The 20,731-nt window shown below is 46.8% G+C and overlaps 2 protein-coding genes across 2 annotated transcripts in view; both read right to left on the bottom strand.

The window, feature by feature from the left end:
* LOC144162543 (E3 ubiquitin-protein ligase Rnf220-like) overlaps nt 1-15,208 on the bottom strand; it is a 49,369-nt gene extending 34,161 nt beyond the window's left edge. The window contains exons 1-5 of the mRNA XM_077693125.1: nt 14,913-15,208; nt 11,840-11,909; nt 6,371-6,497; nt 4,366-4,441; nt 2,242-2,382 (exon numbers count right to left, since the gene is read on the bottom strand). Coding sequence (XP_077549251.1) covers nt 2,242-2,382; nt 4,366-4,441; nt 6,371-6,497; nt 11,840-11,909; nt 14,913-15,035 — 537 coding nt within the window. The 5' untranslated portion in view covers nt 15,036-15,208. The remainder of the gene's footprint in view (nt 1-2,241; nt 2,383-4,365; nt 4,442-6,370; nt 6,498-11,839; nt 11,910-14,912) is intronic.
* LOC144162541 (uncharacterized) lies at nt 6,704-9,671 on the bottom strand. The gene has a single exon (XM_077693124.1). It carries the CDS (start codon nt 9,220-9,222, stop codon nt 6,916-6,918), a length of 2,307 nt encoding a protein of 768 aa, XP_077549250.1. The 5' UTR covers nt 9,223-9,671; the 3' UTR covers nt 6,704-6,915.
* Nucleotides 15,209-20,731: the final 5,523 nt, after the last annotated feature.

The raw sequence follows: 20,731 nt of genomic DNA, 5'->3' as shown, positions 1-20,731 counted from the left end.
CACATACGTACCCGTCTGTATTCGTCCGTGGCGACGGCGCTGACGAGGCAGCGGTGCCGACGGCAGGGCGTTCGTCTGTTGTGGCTATCGCGGAATGGTCGCTTTCCCGTCCACCGCGTATCCCACAACTCTTGCCGCTCGTGCACTTAGAAGCGTTGAGCGTTCAAGTGGTGTGAGGTTGTTAAATGCAAGCCCGAGCTCCTCGGCGAGAGTTTTGTTCTCCGGATCAGGCGATTCCATGACTAGGGCTGCGGGTGCACTAGGTTTTACTAGCATTTTTAAAATGGCCGCCGTCTCGGTCGACTCCCGCGTGTGGGTGCTATATGGAGTCGACATACTAAGTATCTGTTTCATGGACCGGCCCGTGTGACACCATTGCTCACGTCACCAAATGTGCAATTTTAGCGGGAGATTTAAAATTTTGGCTTAAATTGCCTTATTTCTCAGTGAATAAAGCATCATTTGCTTCCGGGAAAGCGCTTGGGGTACTATGAAACACCTAATCTTTCGAATAAAACAAACTTTTGTTTTCTCTTCATGGCTCCTTTAAGGAACTGTTTTGCTACTGAAGTGTGTAAGAAAGATTCCCGGCAACGCCACCATTCACCACACTTGCTCGGACATCTGAACGCATATCGAAGCAGCAGTGTGCAATTGACACTCGGTTGCACTGTCTGCATTCGCAGTAAAGCAATCCTTCGTTTACGTCTACGTGCTTGTAGGCATTTTCCGACAACAACAGTACAGGTTCTTGAGCGCCTTCTGACTGCAACAACCTATTGCTTCAGCAGCATGCCCACTGTTGTTAAAAGTGCACTCTGTGTATGCTCAATACAGTCGAACCCCGCTACAACGAACGCCGCTTCAACGAAATTTCCGCTTCAACGAAATATTTCCAATTCCCCGTCAGCTAGCCATAGAAGTCAATGCAACAAAGTCCTCGCCACAACGAACCGTTTGTCTGGCTTGCTTTCGCTTCAACGAAATTTTAGATGATTTGGGCTGGGTTCGAACAATTATTTTACAATAAAATAAGCATAGCGCCAGCTATCTGTAACTTTTTATACATTCAGGACGCTTAGTTTCACCGAAAACATGCGCGTTGCGACCACACCGCCACAAAAAAACTCGTAGGCGGACGCCATTGCTTGATGGTGATAACGATGTGGCTGGCCGTCTTTACACGAGGCGCAGGCCCGCTTCGCCAAGGCGGAGCCCCAGAGCTACAGCCAATCCGTATCCAGTTGAAATTGCATGAATGTGCTCCGCTGCTGGCGCAGTGCCGTCATGTATGCGTTGTGAGCAGCTGTCCTTGCCGTTTTCCTTCTACCATTCTTCATAGCCAAGAGCAAAAATCATGTTTGCGTGTTTGGTCTTGAAGCCTAGTCATCCTATCTTAGTCGCGGGCGTGCGGTCATGTTAAATGCAAGCGCGCGCGTCTTGCCTGCCAAGGTCAGTAGCTGCCGTGCCCTGTCGGAGGATAAGATAATGGCACTGCTCCTGCCACAAGCGAGAGGGGAGCTTCCGACGGCCTAGCAGTTATCTGCAAGTAATCAGCTCGGTGGGCACGCCTTGTTGTACAGCGATACGTTTTGCGCCTGCATATCTTCACCCCCCTCCGTAACGCGTTCTTTGGGTGGTGAAAAAACAGATAACCATTGGTATGTTTGTTATCCGAATAAACATGAGTTCTTGCGCGTCACTCCTTTTTCTAAACATTGTATTATGCTGCCAATGTTGCGGAAACGTACGGGGCTATTTTTCTGGCCTTTCCGTGGTGTGTTGGGGCAGATTTCGCCTCAACGAATTTTCACTTCAATGAAATTTTTTGCACGTCCCGTCAATTTCGTTGTAGCGGCATTCGACTGTACAACATAATCCTTCGTCCTGCATGGGCTTGAAGTGCAGAATAAAGAGGATTTGGCAAGGCTGAACATGCAAGTCCATGTGAGGAACGCAGACATAAGTAGAAGAGCTACAAACCAGTGCACAGACAAACACCAGAAGTTTATCAGCCTGAAGGGGAAGGGGCATTTAAATTCTGAAGAACAAACAGGAGGGAAAGCATTTCTCTTGTAGCGGAGGGGAGATACCTTTAAAAGCCCGCGATACTAAATGTAGGACGAAAACTGTAGGTGAGAATACGTTGCTGCGCCAACACTGCGAGACATATCAGATGTCTGCTACAGCTTCTCCGAAAAGTGTTTCGGGACCCCTTTAAAGCGAGACGCATGCACACACCTCAGTCCTGGCGAGGCAGCGGTCGACATGCTCAGCGAGCTCATCAGGTGTGCCCCGGAGCGCTTCGTGACATACTGGGCAGTGGACACCCGTTGACGGGCCTTTCCGACGACGGCGGTTCAGACGCACCCGGCGGAGAGACTGCAGAAATGGTTGCACGGATACGGAGAAAAGGCAGTTATAGGATTTCGCCATGCTTGAAAGAACCACTACCACTTGCTTATTACAGGGGTGAGACAGCTGAATCCGATTTGGGAGCAGTTTTTGGAGCAAGGAAATCTCGATTTTGGAGCAGAAGAACCTTGATTTGGAGCAGTGAACGACATTTATTATGTCAGCTTATGTGCCTAAAAAATCAAATTTTTGGCAAATCGAGAGGGGGGGGGGGGGGAGTGCACTTTTTCATCGGTTTTGAACGTAAATAACACTGAAATAGCCTTTCGATAAAGTATGTTCTACCAGAGTCCTTGTATTCCTTGTACCAGAGGAAGCTCGCTGTCAAAGGCAGCAATAACAGCGTTTCATAACACCGCAATAAGTCCGAAATTTCACTTCAGGCACGCACCGCGCCTCACACTCAAGGCCGAAACATGGCAAATTCGCGGGCACCGCATTGTTTTTGATGAACTCAGTCTTCCGAGCGGCGCAACTTCCCGTAACAGATCAAACAACTAAATGTACCCACCCCCATAACCGAAACCACGGTAGAAATCTTCAAATAGCACTCTGCCTGACCTAGAGTGAACTAGCCTGAACCACGAGTAACTGCTTCGCCCGCCGATCATGTTTTCCAATGCGGCGCCCAGTGATGTCGTTCCGGAGATATGGCGCTCCAAAAATTGCCGTTTTTTCATCAGCTTGAACAAGTTTTGTCGCCTCAGTAAACATTAGTATTTTGATATAGGACTTTGCGATGGTTTTCGATGGAAAAGCTTTAAAAATGTACAGAATATAACATGTGCACCACGACATTGTCGCTTTCGAAAAAACTTTCTGGGACAATTTTATGCGTTTTTTATTGATTGATCAATAAATTAAACTTTTACAAACACCATCACCTTAGGGGTGCTGAAAAATTATGCCGTCAGAAAGCATTTTCGCCCACTGAAACTGACGGGAGCGTTCAAATCCTTGGCTCTCATACTGTTTTGGAGCAGTTTGGCGCAATGTTTCCGATTTTCAAGCTTTTGGAGCAGCCTGGCGCAGGAAAACAACTTTGTATCAAAACTGCGCAATATGCGCAGCTGTCTCACCCCTGTTATTACAGGTGAAGTAATATTTGCTTAGATATTCTCCAACAACATTTTGGGGTCCAGCAGTGTATATATTCGTTTTGTTCACGAGTTCACCTACGTGATTTCACTTTGTATTGGCACACATTGACAGCGATTTTCCAGTTTACTTCTTTGTTTGTGTTGACCATACTGCCATAGAAAAACCTTTCGGGACCCTGGCTAATTGGCGACTCTTCCGGAAAAACCAGTGGCCCCTTCACTACAGTTGCTTTCAATTAAAACAAGTACCATTACGTTAATTTCATTCCAAAGTTTGATGCAAAGGTTGTGGTGTGACATTACTGCAAGGCATGCTCTGTTATCGCCTTGTTTACATTCTGTTACCACTGACAAGCCACACACCGCTATCTTATCCTGCTCAGCATTAGGCTACAGCCAGCCGTCTTGTTTCAGCGAGAAGCATTACACCTCCCACGCCACTCATCAAGATCAAGTTAGCTTGGTCTACAATTACGACTGCCTAAATTTCATGCTCCTTGAAATCACTGTGCTAACTCATAAATACCAGTACACCAAATGCCGTGGTACTTGGTTTGCTGACTGCAAAACTGACTGCACGTGCCATTCCTTGCGACCGCTTCTTCACCATCTGTCAATTCATTAGTTCACTTTACAGCCAAGCTAAACTTTCATTTAGCACAGAAACCCTCCGCAACTCTCGCTTTCAAAACAATACACCCCGCAGAAAATGTGCACTTATTTGTTGCCTGCGTATGTATTTATAGAAGGTTCCCCTAACAGTTCTGCTTTTGGACCTTCTCCTGTATTAAGTGGTGAAATAAATTGAAACTGAAATTGAATTGTGTCTTGTGACGCAACTGCCGCTCACCTCCCACCGAGGACCCCGGGTGCCGTTAGCGCAACCAGTGGAAGAGGAGTCCGAACGGTGCCTTCTGGCGACATTCCTGCAGGTGCAAAAGCAACGTGCTCACTCTTCAACCCACCCAAACAGCTCCCCACAATGAACAAAGCTTTGCAGAGCAGCTGCCAGAAGTCGAGGCGTTAGCCGGCGCATCAAATGGCATTTCAGAGACCCTAATGTGAGAGCGGTGCTTCCCGGGACATGCAGGTTGTCAACAGGGCAGCCGCACGTATTTTAAAAAAAACAGTCGAACAAGGATATATCGAACTACACGCGGATCGCGAAATAGCTCGATATATCCATAATTTGAAATATAAAATATGCCTGCCTGAAGATTATCTGATAGCTCTGTACACCACTGAGAGCTTTCCGCGATTGTGAGAGTCGGCAGCTTACCAATTTGTTCCTCTCACCGCGGAAAACACTTACCATAGCGCAACAACCAGCGCAATTTATTTAACATAAAAAAGCCTATGAGATCCACTTGCTTTATCTTCTGCATCATGAAGTCAACCACACTCTCTTCAACCTTACAAATGCTGTCCGAATGAGAAAATCCAACGTTTACGCAAGCTTGACTCCAGTGGACAGTTAACGCAATCAATCCCCGGCTGCCCCCCATGCTAGTGGAGGAAACTAGTGTGCGAGCAGTAGGTGTTGAAGGCTATCGAAGCGACGCGAAGACTCCTTCTTTTCACCGAGCGTGGCAGCGCCTGCGAGAAGTCGTCATAATCGCATCCTCCCATCAGGAGAAGCGCTCTTGCAGGGGCACTTGCGGCGCAGTGTTCGATAGTCACGAACCATGTTTTGGGTTTGTTTGCTTATGCTTCGTTTTTGCCGACCGGCTGCGCCGGGCTATGTTATCTGTGTTATCCGTCGGCCAAGTGAAGCGCATGTTCTATTCTTTATGCCACACGTGTTATCTCCTTTGATAGAGAGAGTGTTGTGTTATCTCCTTTGATAGAGAGAGTGTAGCGAACTAATGTCACCAGCCTAGAATAATCTTCTATGATCTACAGTGTTCTGGATGCAAACCGACTGTTCGAGAAGCCCTCGCACCAAGAGATAAATGACCGCAGAGCAGACACCGCGGCATTCGACTCGCCGACGCTTGCCTGGGCACGTCACTTTGTTGGCTGCTGCTTCGCCGCATGTGTATTCTTTGAGTAGTTAGGGGAGCACAAGTTCGCTTCAATACACGTGTTTTCCTTGAAGACAACTGCGTCGTCTTTGGCTTCGTGACAATATCAAACGCGCCCAGGATAGGGAGTTCGATACACGAGTACAACAGCGCTATACATTTGCATGGGAACTTTAAGGGGATGTTCAGGCTGTTCGATTTCAACGTTTGACTGTATATCTCACTAGCCCCCCACTGAATGAGGATTCAAAAGTTGCTCATAAATCGCACCCGTTTTGGCACTGGACCAAAGACGCGCTCCAAAGAGCCATCTCGCTCAACTAGCCGGCCCGCCTGACAATGCTACTGAAATTTTTCAGTGACTGGTGCTGACAAAGCACGCTGCATTGTATCAAGCACAGGCTCTACTGCTCGCCATGACGGACATCTGGGCATCACAACAAACGCCACACATGGTGTCGACATAATATTATGATTTCACTAACATTTTGTGCAATGTTACCATTTAAAACAATTGAAAGCAGCGCTGCAATTACCCCAAAGCCCAAGTTCAAAAACAAATGCCCATCGTATGTCTTTCCTAATGCAGCCAACCACAGCGCTCCGCTTTGTACAGATAATTTCGTTCATTACTTTCGCAGCATGCCTGCGAGTGACTTTAAACATACATATTCACTCAGCACCTGTTCATGGCTTTTCTTGAATACAGATACTGCAATCACATGCAAGAGGAAAGTGGCGATGCCTGCACCCAAAAAGAAAGAGCATGCCATGCCCTCTCAGGCTTTTTCTTTTTCTTGCTTTGCTAGCCCCGTACTCTAGCGCACATACCTGGCTATGCCCTGCAACCTGTCCAGTTCAAGAAGCCAGTGCTGCTCGAGTTCAGTTGGCCGTAGTGTGACCCCGCACACGGGACAGCTGAGGGGGCTTGCGGCGGGGACATTTCGACGCTTGGGCCCTGCGGGCAAACAACAAGGCTGCTCTACCACTGCTGCACTACTACTATAGCTATACCCATTACACCCATTCACAGGGTTCGTACAGGTTTCGAAGAGAAAAATTCAAGGGTTTTCAAGGACTTTCAAGCCCCTGTGGGAGGATTTTTCAAGGCCCTCTGCGCGAGGTTATTTTGATTTTTTTACATCAAAGATCTGCAGACAAGGCTTTCAAAAGGCCCGACATATTTATTGCACAAAGAAAAAAATCTCACAATGCAAATTTGCTTGCACTGAACAGAAAAAATAAGAATAGGTTTATCATATATCACAATGCAGATTTGTTCATGTCACACACAATAGAAAATTGTTCTATTGCCCCAAATAGCATTAACTGCACAAAGCAAAAAAAAATTAAGCAGCTCCTCCTAGCCACCCTCTTCAGGGGAGCTCCAGTCGCTTTTGCTGAATTTGGACCTTGATCGAGTGAAGCTCAGCTGTCTTGTCCTTTGCCGTCTTCCTGAGGCTATTTGACTTGACAATGTGTGTCACATCATTTTCTGCCTCTGCTTTTTCCGCATAGGCATCTGCAGAAGCCACGAGGTCATCAATTGTGGCTTCCAGCTTTTGTTTCTTTCTTTTCATTGCGTCACGCTCTTCCTCTATGCAGTGCTTTTTCCTCTGCTTTGAAGCATCAAGGTCCTGCTTTTTCTGGGCTTCCAGGTATGCTCCGTACCTCTGCCTAGCTGCCGACACAGCAATCCTCAGTTCCTTAGTGATTGGAATTTGTAGGACACCACCTGCCTTCTCAACCGCATCACACACAACCCGTTGCGACACGTATGAAAGCTCCTTCAAGTTCTCTACGCACACCTGCCGGTTCACACTGAATCCACGTTCAACTGTTGCTTGGCCGTGACTGAGGACAAGCAGAAGTTTCACAATGCTCCACAACTCCGAGTAGGTTGAATTGAACTTCAAGAGGTCAGGATAGAATTCATCCAGCCTATCAGTGCCCTTGTCAAATTGTCTAAGTTTATGTTTTTGCTCATGCAGGAGCTCCGTGTACTCAGCCAACACTGTGTCTCGAACGTGGTCAGCCATTCTACCCACAGTGATGAGGGTATCCAACACTTTTCTGAAAAGAGGAAGGCATTCGTCTGGCTTTGTACACATCTGTCTTGGGTCCAGTGAAGAAAGGCCCCTAACAAATGCAAACTTCAGGGGGCTTCTCTCTAGAACCTTCTTTGTGGCATAGATCAAGAACTGTTTACATTCCATCCGGAACTGAAACACATCCTTTGCGCTTGCATGAGAATTCTTGATGATTTGCTCTGCCTTGTAGCCTATATCCACCTTTTCTAGTGGAATATGGTTCTCAGCATTCTCAAGGTCAACCTTCAGCAGGCCCACGATTCCTTTGGCAGACAGGACTGAACATTTCAGAAACTTTGTGAACAGCTTCCTTAGAACAGTCTCTAAATCCCTTGCGAGGAAAAAGGCCATTGCTTTGTCTGTCTGGTACTCTACCAAAAAAGGCTTCAGTGCATTTGCCACACACAATGCAAAATTCAACTTTGCTGGGAGCAAAGCATCACAGCTGAACTCCAACAAGTTGTTAAACGAGGCACATTTAGGCAGGTTGACAGCTTTTTTTCTAGCAGCCTCAATGTACTTGTTGATGTCAGACCACACCAACAACGCTCGCTCAATTACAGGGACATTCTCTAACCACCGGTGGGCGACAAACTTGAGAGGAAAAGTGTGCTGGCCGGTGACTGCAGAAAAGTCCTCTCTCCGTGCTGGGGCATCTTCAAAAAGTGCATTCAGACTAGACAACAGGCAATCAAGTCCCCATTTAGTTGCTGAAACTCCTGCCCTGTAAGCGTTGTGCACTGTGTGAAGCCCGCAAGTGCCTAAGTCCACACATTGAACCTGGTAATTTTGTTGCAAGTGCACTTGGATGTGCCTAAAGAACTTCAGATTAACATTTGGACCATCCATAGATATCTGAAGAACTTTTGCAAGGGGCAATGGCTCAAGGGCACTCAGCAACTTCTCCTGGATGTCATCAGCTGTAGAATGCCCCAGAAAAACGGAGGTATAATACCTCGTCGTCACTTTCTGAGCGGAGTCCCAACACCTCACGTGCACATCCATTTGCTTGCTTTGGAGACAGTCATTTGCCGACTCATCGAAAAGTACCACAAAAACTTCACACTGTTCTATCTCTCGCTGCAAAGCTGAGAGAAAGAAAGGCCTCAGACCATGACATGTCACATAGGCGCATTTCTTTTCACCACACGAAAACGCCTTTGCCACTTCACTGTCCGGGAACATGCGCTGAAACAACTCCCCTGCTTGCGATGACATCCGGTACGACATGTGGGATGTGACGACTTTCAGAGTCCAAATAATTTCAGCGTCAGTAACAAGCTCGTGCGTTTTGCAAGCGTCGTTTAGGCTTGGTGACGGCAACGGAGCCGTGGTAGCGGACTGCCCTGTCTCTCTCGCGACAGCAGTGAGATGGCTGTCCAACACGCGACCTTGCGTTATATTCACTGCAGCAATATGCTTGGCACTTTTCATGTGGCTTTTCAAAGCCGATTCACCCATGGCAGTCACATCAAAGGTTTTGCAGCAAAGCTTGCACTTAGCCCGATGCGGACTTGTTGTGTCCGGTGCAATCCACTGCTTGTAGTCGTCATGGTGGAGCCACGTAGTCTGAAACTTGCTTTTCCCGGGCATTGTCTCACATATCAACACATCACTTTCACTGAACCGAAGAAGCCACGTTCAAAAAGCGCTGAAATCACGATTAGACGAATACTAGCGCACGGACGCGGCCGTATGACTCAGCGAGTGATGGCGAGGTAGCGATGCGATAGCGATGGGGATGGAAACGGCTCGTTGTCTTCAGTGTTGCCAGCTGCCTAACAGAATCGGCTACAGAGGTATAAAAACCGGTGTTTTCTTGACTGCGGTTCAGAATGATTAAACAAGAACAAAAGTTCAGCAACAAAGTCCGTTTTCTTGATGACAATTACTAAATTAAATCTAGAATTCAAGAAATTCAAGACTTTTCAAGGACTTGTAAAAAATTCAAGGTTTTCAAGGGCCTTGAAAACAGACTTCTGGAATTCAAGGGTATTCAAGGTTTTCAAGGACCTGTGCGCACCCTGCATTCACTTGTACACTGTACCCGCCATACCACCGTATCCTGCCATACCTGTACAATGTGCGCCCACTATACTCGCACCCTTGCCACGCCCATGCCCACTATACTTGTATAGGTGGTATTCGTTGAAAAGTTTAGCTATCAATTTCTTCGCTTGGCAACACTGGAAACGGCCACAGACATGGCTGACACACCACCGACGTAGTGCGGCTCGTGCCACTGCACCCGCACGCCGAAGAAAAAAAAAATACCGGCATGCACCGTCTGCTCCGTTTCAACCCGATTATCAACGGTGGTGTCAACAGAGATGTTATTAATTCCACTCACAGTGGACTCCAGGCAATACTTTCCCTCGATGAGGCAAGTTGTTCCTCCCCATCATCCTATCACAAACCTAATACCAGAGTCTCTGGAAGAGTTGACTCGAGGCAATACTTTGCGTTTGGTGAGGTAGAGTTTGTAACTTGCAACACAGTCAGGTGCTTAGCACGGACAAGTACTGCCATCCCACGAAGCCTGACATAACCAGTGACGGCGCACTCACACGGTTGTTTGCATGCGTGCCTCACCAGTTAATACAAGCAATACCTCTACACCGCACCCGCTATACCCATAACCGTTCTACCCATATGCGAAAACATTGTAGCTCCACTACACCACCGTATGCCCCTTATACCCATACCCTGTAGACCTATATACCTGAACACTAAAGCCCTGCCATACCACCGTGTACCCACTATACCTCTACACTACCTCTATACACTATACAGTACCCACTCTACACTACCTCTGATATACCACTGTACCCCAGGGTATACACCACTGTACCTCACTATACTCTAAAGCTATAGCAGATGCCTTCTTTCAACGGAGCATCAACTCAAGACTTTTGACAGAAATGCTAACGACAACCAGTCCTGCACCAAGTTACTCAAGCTGACAGACAGACAGTGTGATGCATACGAAAAGTGCCGCCAATTCAAAGTGGCCCCCCCAACACTCATGACCACGAAACATTTGCCTATTCCAAATTTCGCTCGCAAAATTGCCTTGAGAAACTGAAGTCCTCAAATGGTTCCCACTGTCACATTAAGCAGAAGGCCCTAGTGTTCTTTGCTTTTTTTTACCTGGCTTTTACAAGACACAATCTAGCTATTGCTTTTAAACACAGAAATGGAGCGCACACTCTTAGGTCAGCTCACAGGGACACCTGTTGGGATAAATGCCAACACAAAATCTGCAAGCAAAGATCTTTGACGCTTGGCTACCCATAAATTTCTCGAATCTGGTGATGTGCAGTGAGCATCACCTTACCTTCGAGATAAAAATAAAGCCGCAACCTCATGTAAGGTTTACTGAGTAGACCCTCAAGCTTCCTATAATCTAAGACTGCCTCAGATAAAAGAAACAGGCTTTCAAAGAAGAAGCGCACGTTTTAGAGGCTTGCACGCTGCGGCCACAAAAGAAAAAGGGGGTGAAAAACTTGGCTCAAAATTGCTTGCCTCTGGACTTTTATCTTCTACTTTTACTCAAATTTTCTCGCCTTTCTTACATTTTTTGTGTGTGTGCAAGGGTTGCACTGTCACAAAGCTTCAGCCTCTGCTTCAGTATGACGCCTTTAAACTCGCAAAAGTTTCTCCACATGCATCAGCTGATATGCCATCACAATCCATCCTGCTAGATCTCCCTTTTTTTTTCACTCCAAATGACAAGTTCTGCTCACATTCTGCAAATGGTGCAAAGCATTTTGAGGGTCTACCAAAACAAAAAAAAAAGAAAAACCACAGGCTTTAAATTTTGGTAAAAAATTCTTTATCTGGCCCACATCCTATATGAATGCCCTGAGCTCCAACCTAAAGTCGAATGGCATCTCTCTAATCAAATAGAATGGGAAGCTGCAGTGACCAGCTCCGAAAATTCCGGCCATGGACTGGGCTTTGAAGGTCGCCTCAAGGTCTTCTGGCCACCTCACGGAGCCAAGAAGAAGCCCACCATTAATCTAACAACTCAACAATTGCTGACGAAATAAAGTTGTTCCTCCCCTCGTCCTATCACAAACCTAATACCAGTAACATGTTCAGCCACACGTCACTGACACAGTGGCCTAGAATGCTAGAATTTCCAACTCTGAAGAAGCCATTCTCAGAAGCTATACTTGAACAAGCCACCCAGAGTCTGTATACTTACTCAGGTGACGAATGGAGCCATCATCTGCTTCATAGTCCAAATCAGTGGCATGGTCGACACTGACAGCACTCTGCAATTGACACAGAAGTTTTAATAAAAATACAGTTTATTCAAAGGTATTTTGAAATTCAATTACGTCTCAAAGACTACACAGTGGTGCTGCGAAGACACTTTCAGGCATAGCTTAAATGGGCCATGCAGACAAAACACAAGTTTGATTCATTCGAAAGATTGTCTCGTTAGAAGCATACTGACACCACTTTTAGCATAAACTTCGCTCAAATAAACTATACAATCAGGAAAAAGGGGAATCGCCGTGCAAATCGCGAGGTCATTTCCACCACTAGAACGTAGGACATAATATGCACAGCTTTGGGACTACCCAAGGAAGGCAAAAGCAAACGCAACTTCAGCAGGGCTTATAAGCTTGCAGAAAGCACTATTTTCGCTTAAGTGTAATGCATATTAATTTTGTAGCAGTAAGAATGGTGGGGTAAACAAAAGAAGTTATGAAACTACAGGTAAACATAGAAGTACCAGTGCGTACTGCTGTTAGTACTGCGCGCACTATGCCTGTTACAGCTGTACAGCAGTGCGGAGCTTTGGGGTTGCCTCAGACGACAATGGCCGGTTGACATCAGCGACATTGTCTTACATGGCCCTGTTTGTCAAACACACTACATGCTTCACGAAACGATTACTATACTCGTGAACAAGTTAAGAACGGCAATAGCTCTGCACGGCATCACTCCGCCAAAGCGACGGGCCCGGATGTCAAGGGGCGCACGCCTTTTGAAAAGACATTGCTATGAATGCGTGATAGATATCGTCTGCCGTTTCTCGCATAGTTTGTTTGTCGTCTCTGCAGTACTTTATTAGCATACTAAGTCCAAAAAGTCTAAAAGTCCAAAAAACACTCACGCAGCAAAAATGCGAAGTTGCTACGAATATCCACGGCGTCAGGTCAAACGGCGGGCACAGACCACGCGCTTGCAACCCTATCCGAGCATAATAACGCAAGGCAGGCGTTGCAACTTCCCCACTTACACCAAATCCCGCCGTCAAAAACGAGGAGAATACAAAAGGCGGCTCTGGCGTCAAACACCCTCCCGCAACGACGATGAAGGCGCTTGGTATGCCGAGAACACGTCCATGCATACAACCGCTTCCCTCCTTCACGCATGTTTCCCCGCCTAGCGCGCGCGCCGAGGCAAAGCTCGCTCGGTCGCGGTCGTCACGCCGCGGCGAATGGCTCCGACGCGTCCACTTCGCCGCGTGGCTCGCGTGTCTGGCGGTGAAGCAACAGCACGCACTCGTCTCTTCACGCTCAGCCCGGAACGCGTTTGAAGAGGGACGCGCGGCCTACACAGGACGAAGGCGGGTAGGCACTACATCGGTTGGGTTTTCGCTCGTTTCGACAGCCTCCCCGAGACAATAACGCGCGTCGTAGGAGCTTTTATTGCCTTTATCGCCTCTTTCCGGCGGCTTCACTGTCTCGAAACACGTCATCACACATGCCGCGAACGTAATATGCGCGCACCCATGGCGAACACCAACTTGTCATGCAGGGCCGAGCGACAACGCCAGCCCTCGAAGCGGCGCGAACGTGATCTCCAGGATCGGCGCCTCTATGTAAGTTCCTATATATGCGCTGTTACATCGCAAAAAAAAAAAAAAGTATTGTAACGACGAAGGAAAACATCCGCTTTCGCCTACAGAGCGACATTATTGCCCGTTATTCTAGCTCACTGCACCACATGATTTGATACGCTGATGCACGCAAAATTTTGTACGTAACATAGGCAACCTTTTTTTTTTTTCATCGGAAGTGACCTCCTTATCTGGCCCTTACTGTCGTCTGCTAGAAAGCATCAGCTGTACCTCGTGGTTCCGACCATTTGGGCTTTCAGAGCATTTATCTCGACACACAATTTTTTACTTGCGCATTTAATGCAGTGAATTCACAAGACATGTTTCGTGCACATAACGCGCTAAGTCGTTCCCCTTGGGTTGTCACACAACGCACCACCGTGTTTGTTATTCTGCGGAAAGCCAAAAACACCCACGGAACGGAGAAGAAACGCGCGCATGCGCATAGAGGCTTTATGGAATACCGCTCATAACAGGACTTTCTGAACTTAATGCACTTTATGAAGAGATTTGTTCGTGTTAAGTCGGATATCCGTGGAGAAGCCGACGAAAACAATATTTTTAAAGGACGTTGGGTTTTTTTTTTTTTTTTGCTTAGTAAATGATTTTTAGGTGTTAAACCAAGACGTTCAGATGTAGCTCCGGCTCGTCAATGCTTTAAACCAGCGTTGATTGATAATTCATGCAGTCGGGACAATTTATGGGGCAAAACATACACAGTTCCAGCGTAGCTTTATGAAACATCACGGCTTTTTTTAAGACCGATTCCTGAGAAGTTTCTCAGGTATATAGCCCATAACAATAGCAATTATTTGGAGATAATAGGGAAAAGTGTGAAGCCATTTCACCTGCTGTCATTTCATCATATTGTGTGAAAACATCGCGTCAACGCACGCGCGTTGCTTTCTCTCTCTCCCTCTCTCTTTCTCTCTTTTTTTTTTTTTTTTACTCGGAGGGGTCAATTTTTTTTAGTTGAAAAAGGACTAGCACCATGATTTTTATACTGTCACGAATACAAAATGTCGTTCCCGATCATAATAACCGGCAACACAAGTGATAAAACTCCACCACGCTGACAAACGTTAAGGAGGCTACATGCGACTCTTGCGGTTGATGATTTTATTCATCAGTTTGTTTCCAATTTAAATAACGAGCAGCTGCACTTGCTTCACGCTCATCTCTCATAGTATGCGCAGGGCAGACGAAACACGCGCAGTGCATTTCTGCACGCTCACGACCACCGTTCGTTGGTTTGTTTACACTGACACGGAACACGGAAGGAACCAAGCAATCCGATCGCCATTGCAGGAGAGATAAGCAACGCTGTCAACACCACCTGAACCCGTTAACCGTTCATGACTCCGCGCTCGATCTTTCTCGTTCAGGTTCCGCGCTGGGCCGCGAATACGAAACAAAAACTCACCGTGGTCGCTGATTCGAGACTGACATCCGTGCACAGCGCAGGTTGGTCCGGCGACGCGAGCTGTTCGGAAACTGTCTCGTCGGAACAACTCATCGCGACGTTCACCACCCGATTGTCATCCATTTGCGGACGCAATAATAATCCGGGAGACCTTCCGGCTACTTCTCTTTACGACGCGGCAATACCGACGACATTGTTGCCACAGTAATATCCGCGATTAGATGTGATTTCTGTTAGCGATCACTGCCGGAGTAAGCCATGGGGGCTGCCATTTGTAAACATGGCAGCTGAGCACGCGATGAGTGCCGGGAAGGATTGGAACGTGTTGTGTGGCGCCATCTTCTAACAATAAACAAAACAACGTTGTTTACCGCGCGAAATTTGAAGTTTGAAAAACAAATAAAATCGCTTGAACGAAGACAAAGAAGTTTTCTTGGTGTGGCGCTGGGCCCAATGTCTACACATTAGAGTTTTCGACATCGCAGGGGTTACCAACTGTTCTTTTTTTGCATTCCTATATTTATAATAAAAGCTAAATGTTGCCTAGGCGTTACGCGTTCAGGACTGTTGATTTTCCCTTTTTTTACTGCTTTTTACAAGGTCCTGTTTCCATATTAGTGTTAGCCCGTGAGCTATATGAACAAATTAGCCCCCACATGAAGGGGGGGGGGGGCGACGAGGGGGGCGCTGATATGCCTGGTGGATATTGAGAAAGCATTGCCAGAAATTCACATGAATAGCAGTAGCCGTGCGAAGAATACAACAAACACACTGAGTTCCCCAAACGTACCATGAAACGAGTTGTAAACATTTTTGAATTCACCCAAATTCTCTGGCCGACATAGTTGCATGAGTTTTGTTCGAGAGAGTGGTGTCCAAAAGTGTCCATCCTCGCAGTGGCCGGGTTTGCAGGTCTGTTGGTGTTCGCTTGTCCACACACAACCATGATATTGGCGAAAATGGATGCTTTGAAGGGTGACGTAGCATGAAAACACAATGCAGAACAGTGTGACGTCACGTCATCACTGCAATATATTTTCGCGCGGCGCGCGTGTGTCTTCTATATCCCGTTTCAGATTTGGTAAAAAGTCGTATAATTGAGTGCATGGGTGGAACTTTTCAATGCCTCCACAAGTAAGATTTCAACGAACTAGCTTCAGTGTCCCTTCAGTTTCGTTGAATAAAAAATTAAAATGCCCCTTCTTCTCACTGCAAAGATGGCCGAAATTCGAAGCCTGTCGGAATGGCGATAATAAATGAAAATGGGTAGGAATCACGCAATCGGATAGACGTCGACTTCATAACGCGAGGGACCAATGTTCGATTCCGACCTCGGGAAGCGTTTCTCTCTTGAGGCGTTTCATGTGTCTTCGCGTATCATCATCGTCGTTTTGTCAACCCAATGTGCGAAGTTGGCTTTCCTGCCGGGAGTTCTGGCACAACATCTCATCACATCACATCACATCACATCACTTTATTACCTTAAAGACCCCCTAGAGGGGGTATTGCATAAGGTGTGGGAAAAAGATACAACAAATGCAATAAATATGCAGGATGGGTTTAAGTACGAACAGGGGTAACCACTACAGAAAGAAAAAGAATACATATGCAGGATCAGTGTAACTATTAACAGGCGTAACACCTTGCCGAAAGAAAAACAGAAAAAAAAATCCGCCATCTCCACGAAGTGAATGATGATGAGAGGAGCGAAGCAAAAATGCTTGTCGGTAAAACCGTGGAACATTCGCACGCACATCATATAAAGACTCGACACGTCAAGCTTTCCCCCGTTCCGTTGACGAGCCCGTCGACGACGTCGGTGTTTGTGGTGGTTATGTAGGGCTTATTTGGGACGATGAGAGTCTCCATGGGTAAGTTGGGGAATTCGGTGTGCGACATTTTAGCCACCTTGGCCGTCGCCTTCTGCAGAGCGTCTTGTGTCGCGTACCCCCGGTACGTGGTTGGTTGGTTGGTTGGTTCCTTATGTCATGGCGCGTACCCACGCGGGGGATTGGCCAAGAAGCTGCCTGTAATAATTAGGCTGTGACCCTGTTTATTTTAGAGAGAAAAAAAAGTACGAGAAAAAGCATTGAGAGCAGAAAAAGAAATATTTGGATAGAACAGGATTGTCAGGAAAAAAACTTGCGAATGAAGGCATAGCTATCTAGCAGGGCATCCGGCCTGTCGCTGCAACAAAGGAATGAAAGGCGATCATAACATCTCTGAGGCAATATCCTATGACGGAAGCACCCAGGGAAAGAATAACGGTTAAAGATAAAGGGAGATTAAGCCTATTAAACGTCAGACAGGGATATACACACGTTGTATCGGCGTATGCAGTCGTATTTAAGCGTCTTAGAGGCTTGGCTGGATGGCCTTCGCTTGACCCTAAATGTGAACAAATGTGCTCTGCTTCCATTTCCAGTGAGCGGCCCAGTCTTCATATCTCTTAGTTGCCGGCAACAGGACATTCCTCAGGTCAATTCCTTAAAATATCTGGGTATTTTGTACGAATATACCCTCAATTGGCGTCCACACATAGATTACATTACTACCAAAGGGGCTCGGGCCGTGTCATTCTTGAGAGGGCTAAGTCATAAAAGATTGGGCATGTGTCGTGACACCCTACTAATGATTTACAAAATGTACGTCCGACCAATTCTAGAATTTGGATGTGTGCTATTCTCCGGGAGTCCCCACTAGCTCTGCGTTTATGTCTGGGTCTTCCCCGTTATGTACCAATTAAAATTTTATATATGGAAGCCCGTATTCCTCAATTAGTCTCACGCATGCATGCCCTCACCGTAGATGCCTTTTTACGAGTCATGGAATCGCCCATATCCAGGCCGCAAACTGCCTTCGTTACATGGCCTTCATTGTTCTTCGGTAGTTCATGGCCGCGGTTCAAACATCCACAGGCGGTCTTTGTACAATCTCTGCTTGGCCCATTAAATGTGGCCCTCTTGTCGGCTCCAGCACTTGACAGAGTGTCGCACTTAGATATTTCTTTTGATGAACTCTTTCCCTCTAACGCGAAATTACTCCCTCTGAACCTTTTAACAGGCCTCCTACAGGATCATCTGAACGGTTTCCCATTCCACGCCATTGTTGCAACCGATGCTTCTGTCCGGGAGGAGAGGGCAGGCGTAGGTATTTTTTCTCCCGGTCTAGATTGGGCCTTTTCCCTCCGGTTGCCTAACTTTACTACATCTTTCCACGCAGAATTTCTCGCAATAGTCTTGGCCCTTCGTAAGCTTGGTTCCTCGAAACGACAGGCAATAATTCTCACGGATTCATTTTGTGTTTGTTCTGCCCTTACTTCTTCAACTTCATCCCCCCTACGTCGAGTCCTTGCTTCCTTAGCGCCTTCCTCCCTTCGTGAACTTCGTTTGGTCTGGGTACCTGGACATGCAGGTATCTGGCTTAACGAATCGGCGGATGCTCTGGCGGGAATGGCATTGGGCGGTCCAGTAGTGGAGGTTCTGCCGCCCATTTCCCTCATAACTTCGGCTCGCTTCCGTAGGCAGTGCTTACTCCAAAGTCTGCCTGATTCTACCTACGACGACTCGGAGCTCGAGCACCTCCGGTACTCGTGGAAGTGCAGCATAAGCCAGTCGCGAGCTTGTGAAGTAACCCTCACTAGCTTTCGCTGTCGCGTTCCAATTTTAAATTATTACTCGCACCGCTCTAATCTGGCCCCATCGCCGTTATGCGCCTTTTGCAAAGAACCAGAAACAATCGACCATTTCTTCTTCTCCTGCCGACGGTTCTCCTCGATAAGACGAAGATACCTAGAAAGTACATGCAGCCGGCTAAACCTCCCGCTGTCTGCTACAGTCATTTTGTCATTCGGGGCGAAGGAACTGGGATTCTGCCACGGGGATCTCTGCAGTGCGTTGCACTCATTCATCCTGGAATCAGGCCGTCTGCCATGCTAGACAGCATTTAGCTTAACTGGATTTTCTTGTCAAGAATATGCGCACCAAGCTCACTGCTTCATCTGTACCACTTTCTTCGTGTTTCTTACTTCCAATTTTCATTAAATGGTGTTCGTTTTTACCTTTTTTTTCTTTCTTTCTCTAATCTCCTTACTTTTATTTCTCTCCTCATCTACTGCTAATTCATCCTAATAATTAAGAATTTTTCTTTCCCTTCAAAAATTACCTAATTTCTTTCGGTAAGGCGCCCATTTCCTGGCCAATCCCCCTGAGTGGGTACGCGCCATTCCACTGGAACCACCACCACCACCACGTGTATTCAAGGGGCGTGCGTCGCATCGAGGAAAAGCTGCGGCAATTTAAAAAAAAGTGTTCTATTGTTTCAGGGGCCTTGCAGAAAGGGCATTGAGGAGATAACGCCTGACCAGCTTTGTGTACATTAAAAATTTCAAGGGGGGATTCTGCAACGAAATTTTGTGATTGCGACCTCACATTTATGAGATTCGCAGAATTAAGGCTTCCATAAGTGAGAGAGGTGAATATAGTCGGAGCATGAACGAAGGGCATCTTGCCGATTAATTTCTAAAACTTGAAGGCGCCTGAACCTCGCCCCCAAAAGAAAACTGTTAATTGGGCAATTCACGACGGCAGGACCCCCAACAGCCTAATTGGCTAATTGGTCTGCCAGTTCATCGAAGATTATCCCTGCGTGACCAGGGACCCACACTAACCGGATCTCGCGAAGCTGGTAAGGAAGGAATGAACGGAATGACCTGAGAATGGAAGAATATTTATCATTTGTTAGAGCAGTGCACACGGAGAGAAAATCCGAAAGGATAACCACCCCCGCAAATCTGTGCTGTAGTTCATTAAGGGCTAAGATTATCGCCAATATTTCTGCCTGAAAAATCGGGGTATAGTCTGGCAGCCTGATTGAGAAGGACCAATCTAGAGACAGAGAATATATTCCTACCCCAGCCTTCTCATCACTTTGCGAGGCATCTGTGGCAATGACGACATCAGTATGAAGAGTAGCCAAGTGATCTTCAAGTAAATGATAGAGTAATTGATTGATTGTAGGGTTTTAACGCGCCGACGCAACGCAGGCGATGAGGCGCGCCGTAGTGGAGGGCTCCGGATTAATTTTGACCACCTGGGGATCTTTAACGTGCGCCAAAATCTCGTACACACGGGCATTTTTGCTTTTCGCCTCCATCAGAAAAGCGGCCGCCGCGGCCAGGAATCGAACCCGCGACCTAAATGATTGAGTAATCGGGCCGGCAATAATTTCGCATGCGAAGGAAAAATATTGTCCAAGCTTATGTCGACAGGCGACAAATTATCAGAATAGGGCTGGAGTAGAAAAAGATCTGCACGAAGAGGCTCCAGCCATGCCTGAACGCAATCCAATAGAGGACGCAGAAATCGGGGCCACGTAAATCCTCGAAAAAGGTCAGGCCCCAAGAGGAAAATGGGTTGAGCCTCGTATAATGGAGATTCAAACAGTTTTAAAAATGTTACAACAGTTAACAATTTAAATCGATCCAGAAGTGAAGGCAACCGTGCCTCAAGGTACAATACAGAGTTAGCTACATACTTTGGCAACCCTAAACATAAACGCAATGCCAATCTCTCAATAAGAAATAGGGGATGGAGTTTGTACGTCGCGCAGCCAGAAAATAACACGCAACCAAATTCCAATACTGGGCGAACATATCAACGATAAATCATTAGCAGGGCGTCTCTACGCATACCGAATTTATGATTGCATAGCCTACGCAGCACTCCCGCAGCTTTTTCACCTTTGGCAGCAATGTGCGAAATATGAGGACGCCATGTGAGGTGGTCGTCATAAATTATACCCAAATATTTAATTTCCGT

Source organism: Haemaphysalis longicornis, unplaced genomic scaffold, assembly GCF_048455015.1.
Source record: "Haemaphysalis longicornis isolate Haplotype H1 unplaced genomic scaffold, Haemaphysalis longicornis Haplotype H1 scaffold_12, whole genome shotgun sequence".
Taxonomy (NCBI): Eukaryota; Metazoa; Arthropoda; class Arachnida; order Ixodida; family Ixodidae; genus Haemaphysalis; species Haemaphysalis longicornis.
The sequence above is the reverse complement of the archived record's forward strand: the minus strand, read 5'-3'. Positions and strand labels throughout refer to the sequence as shown.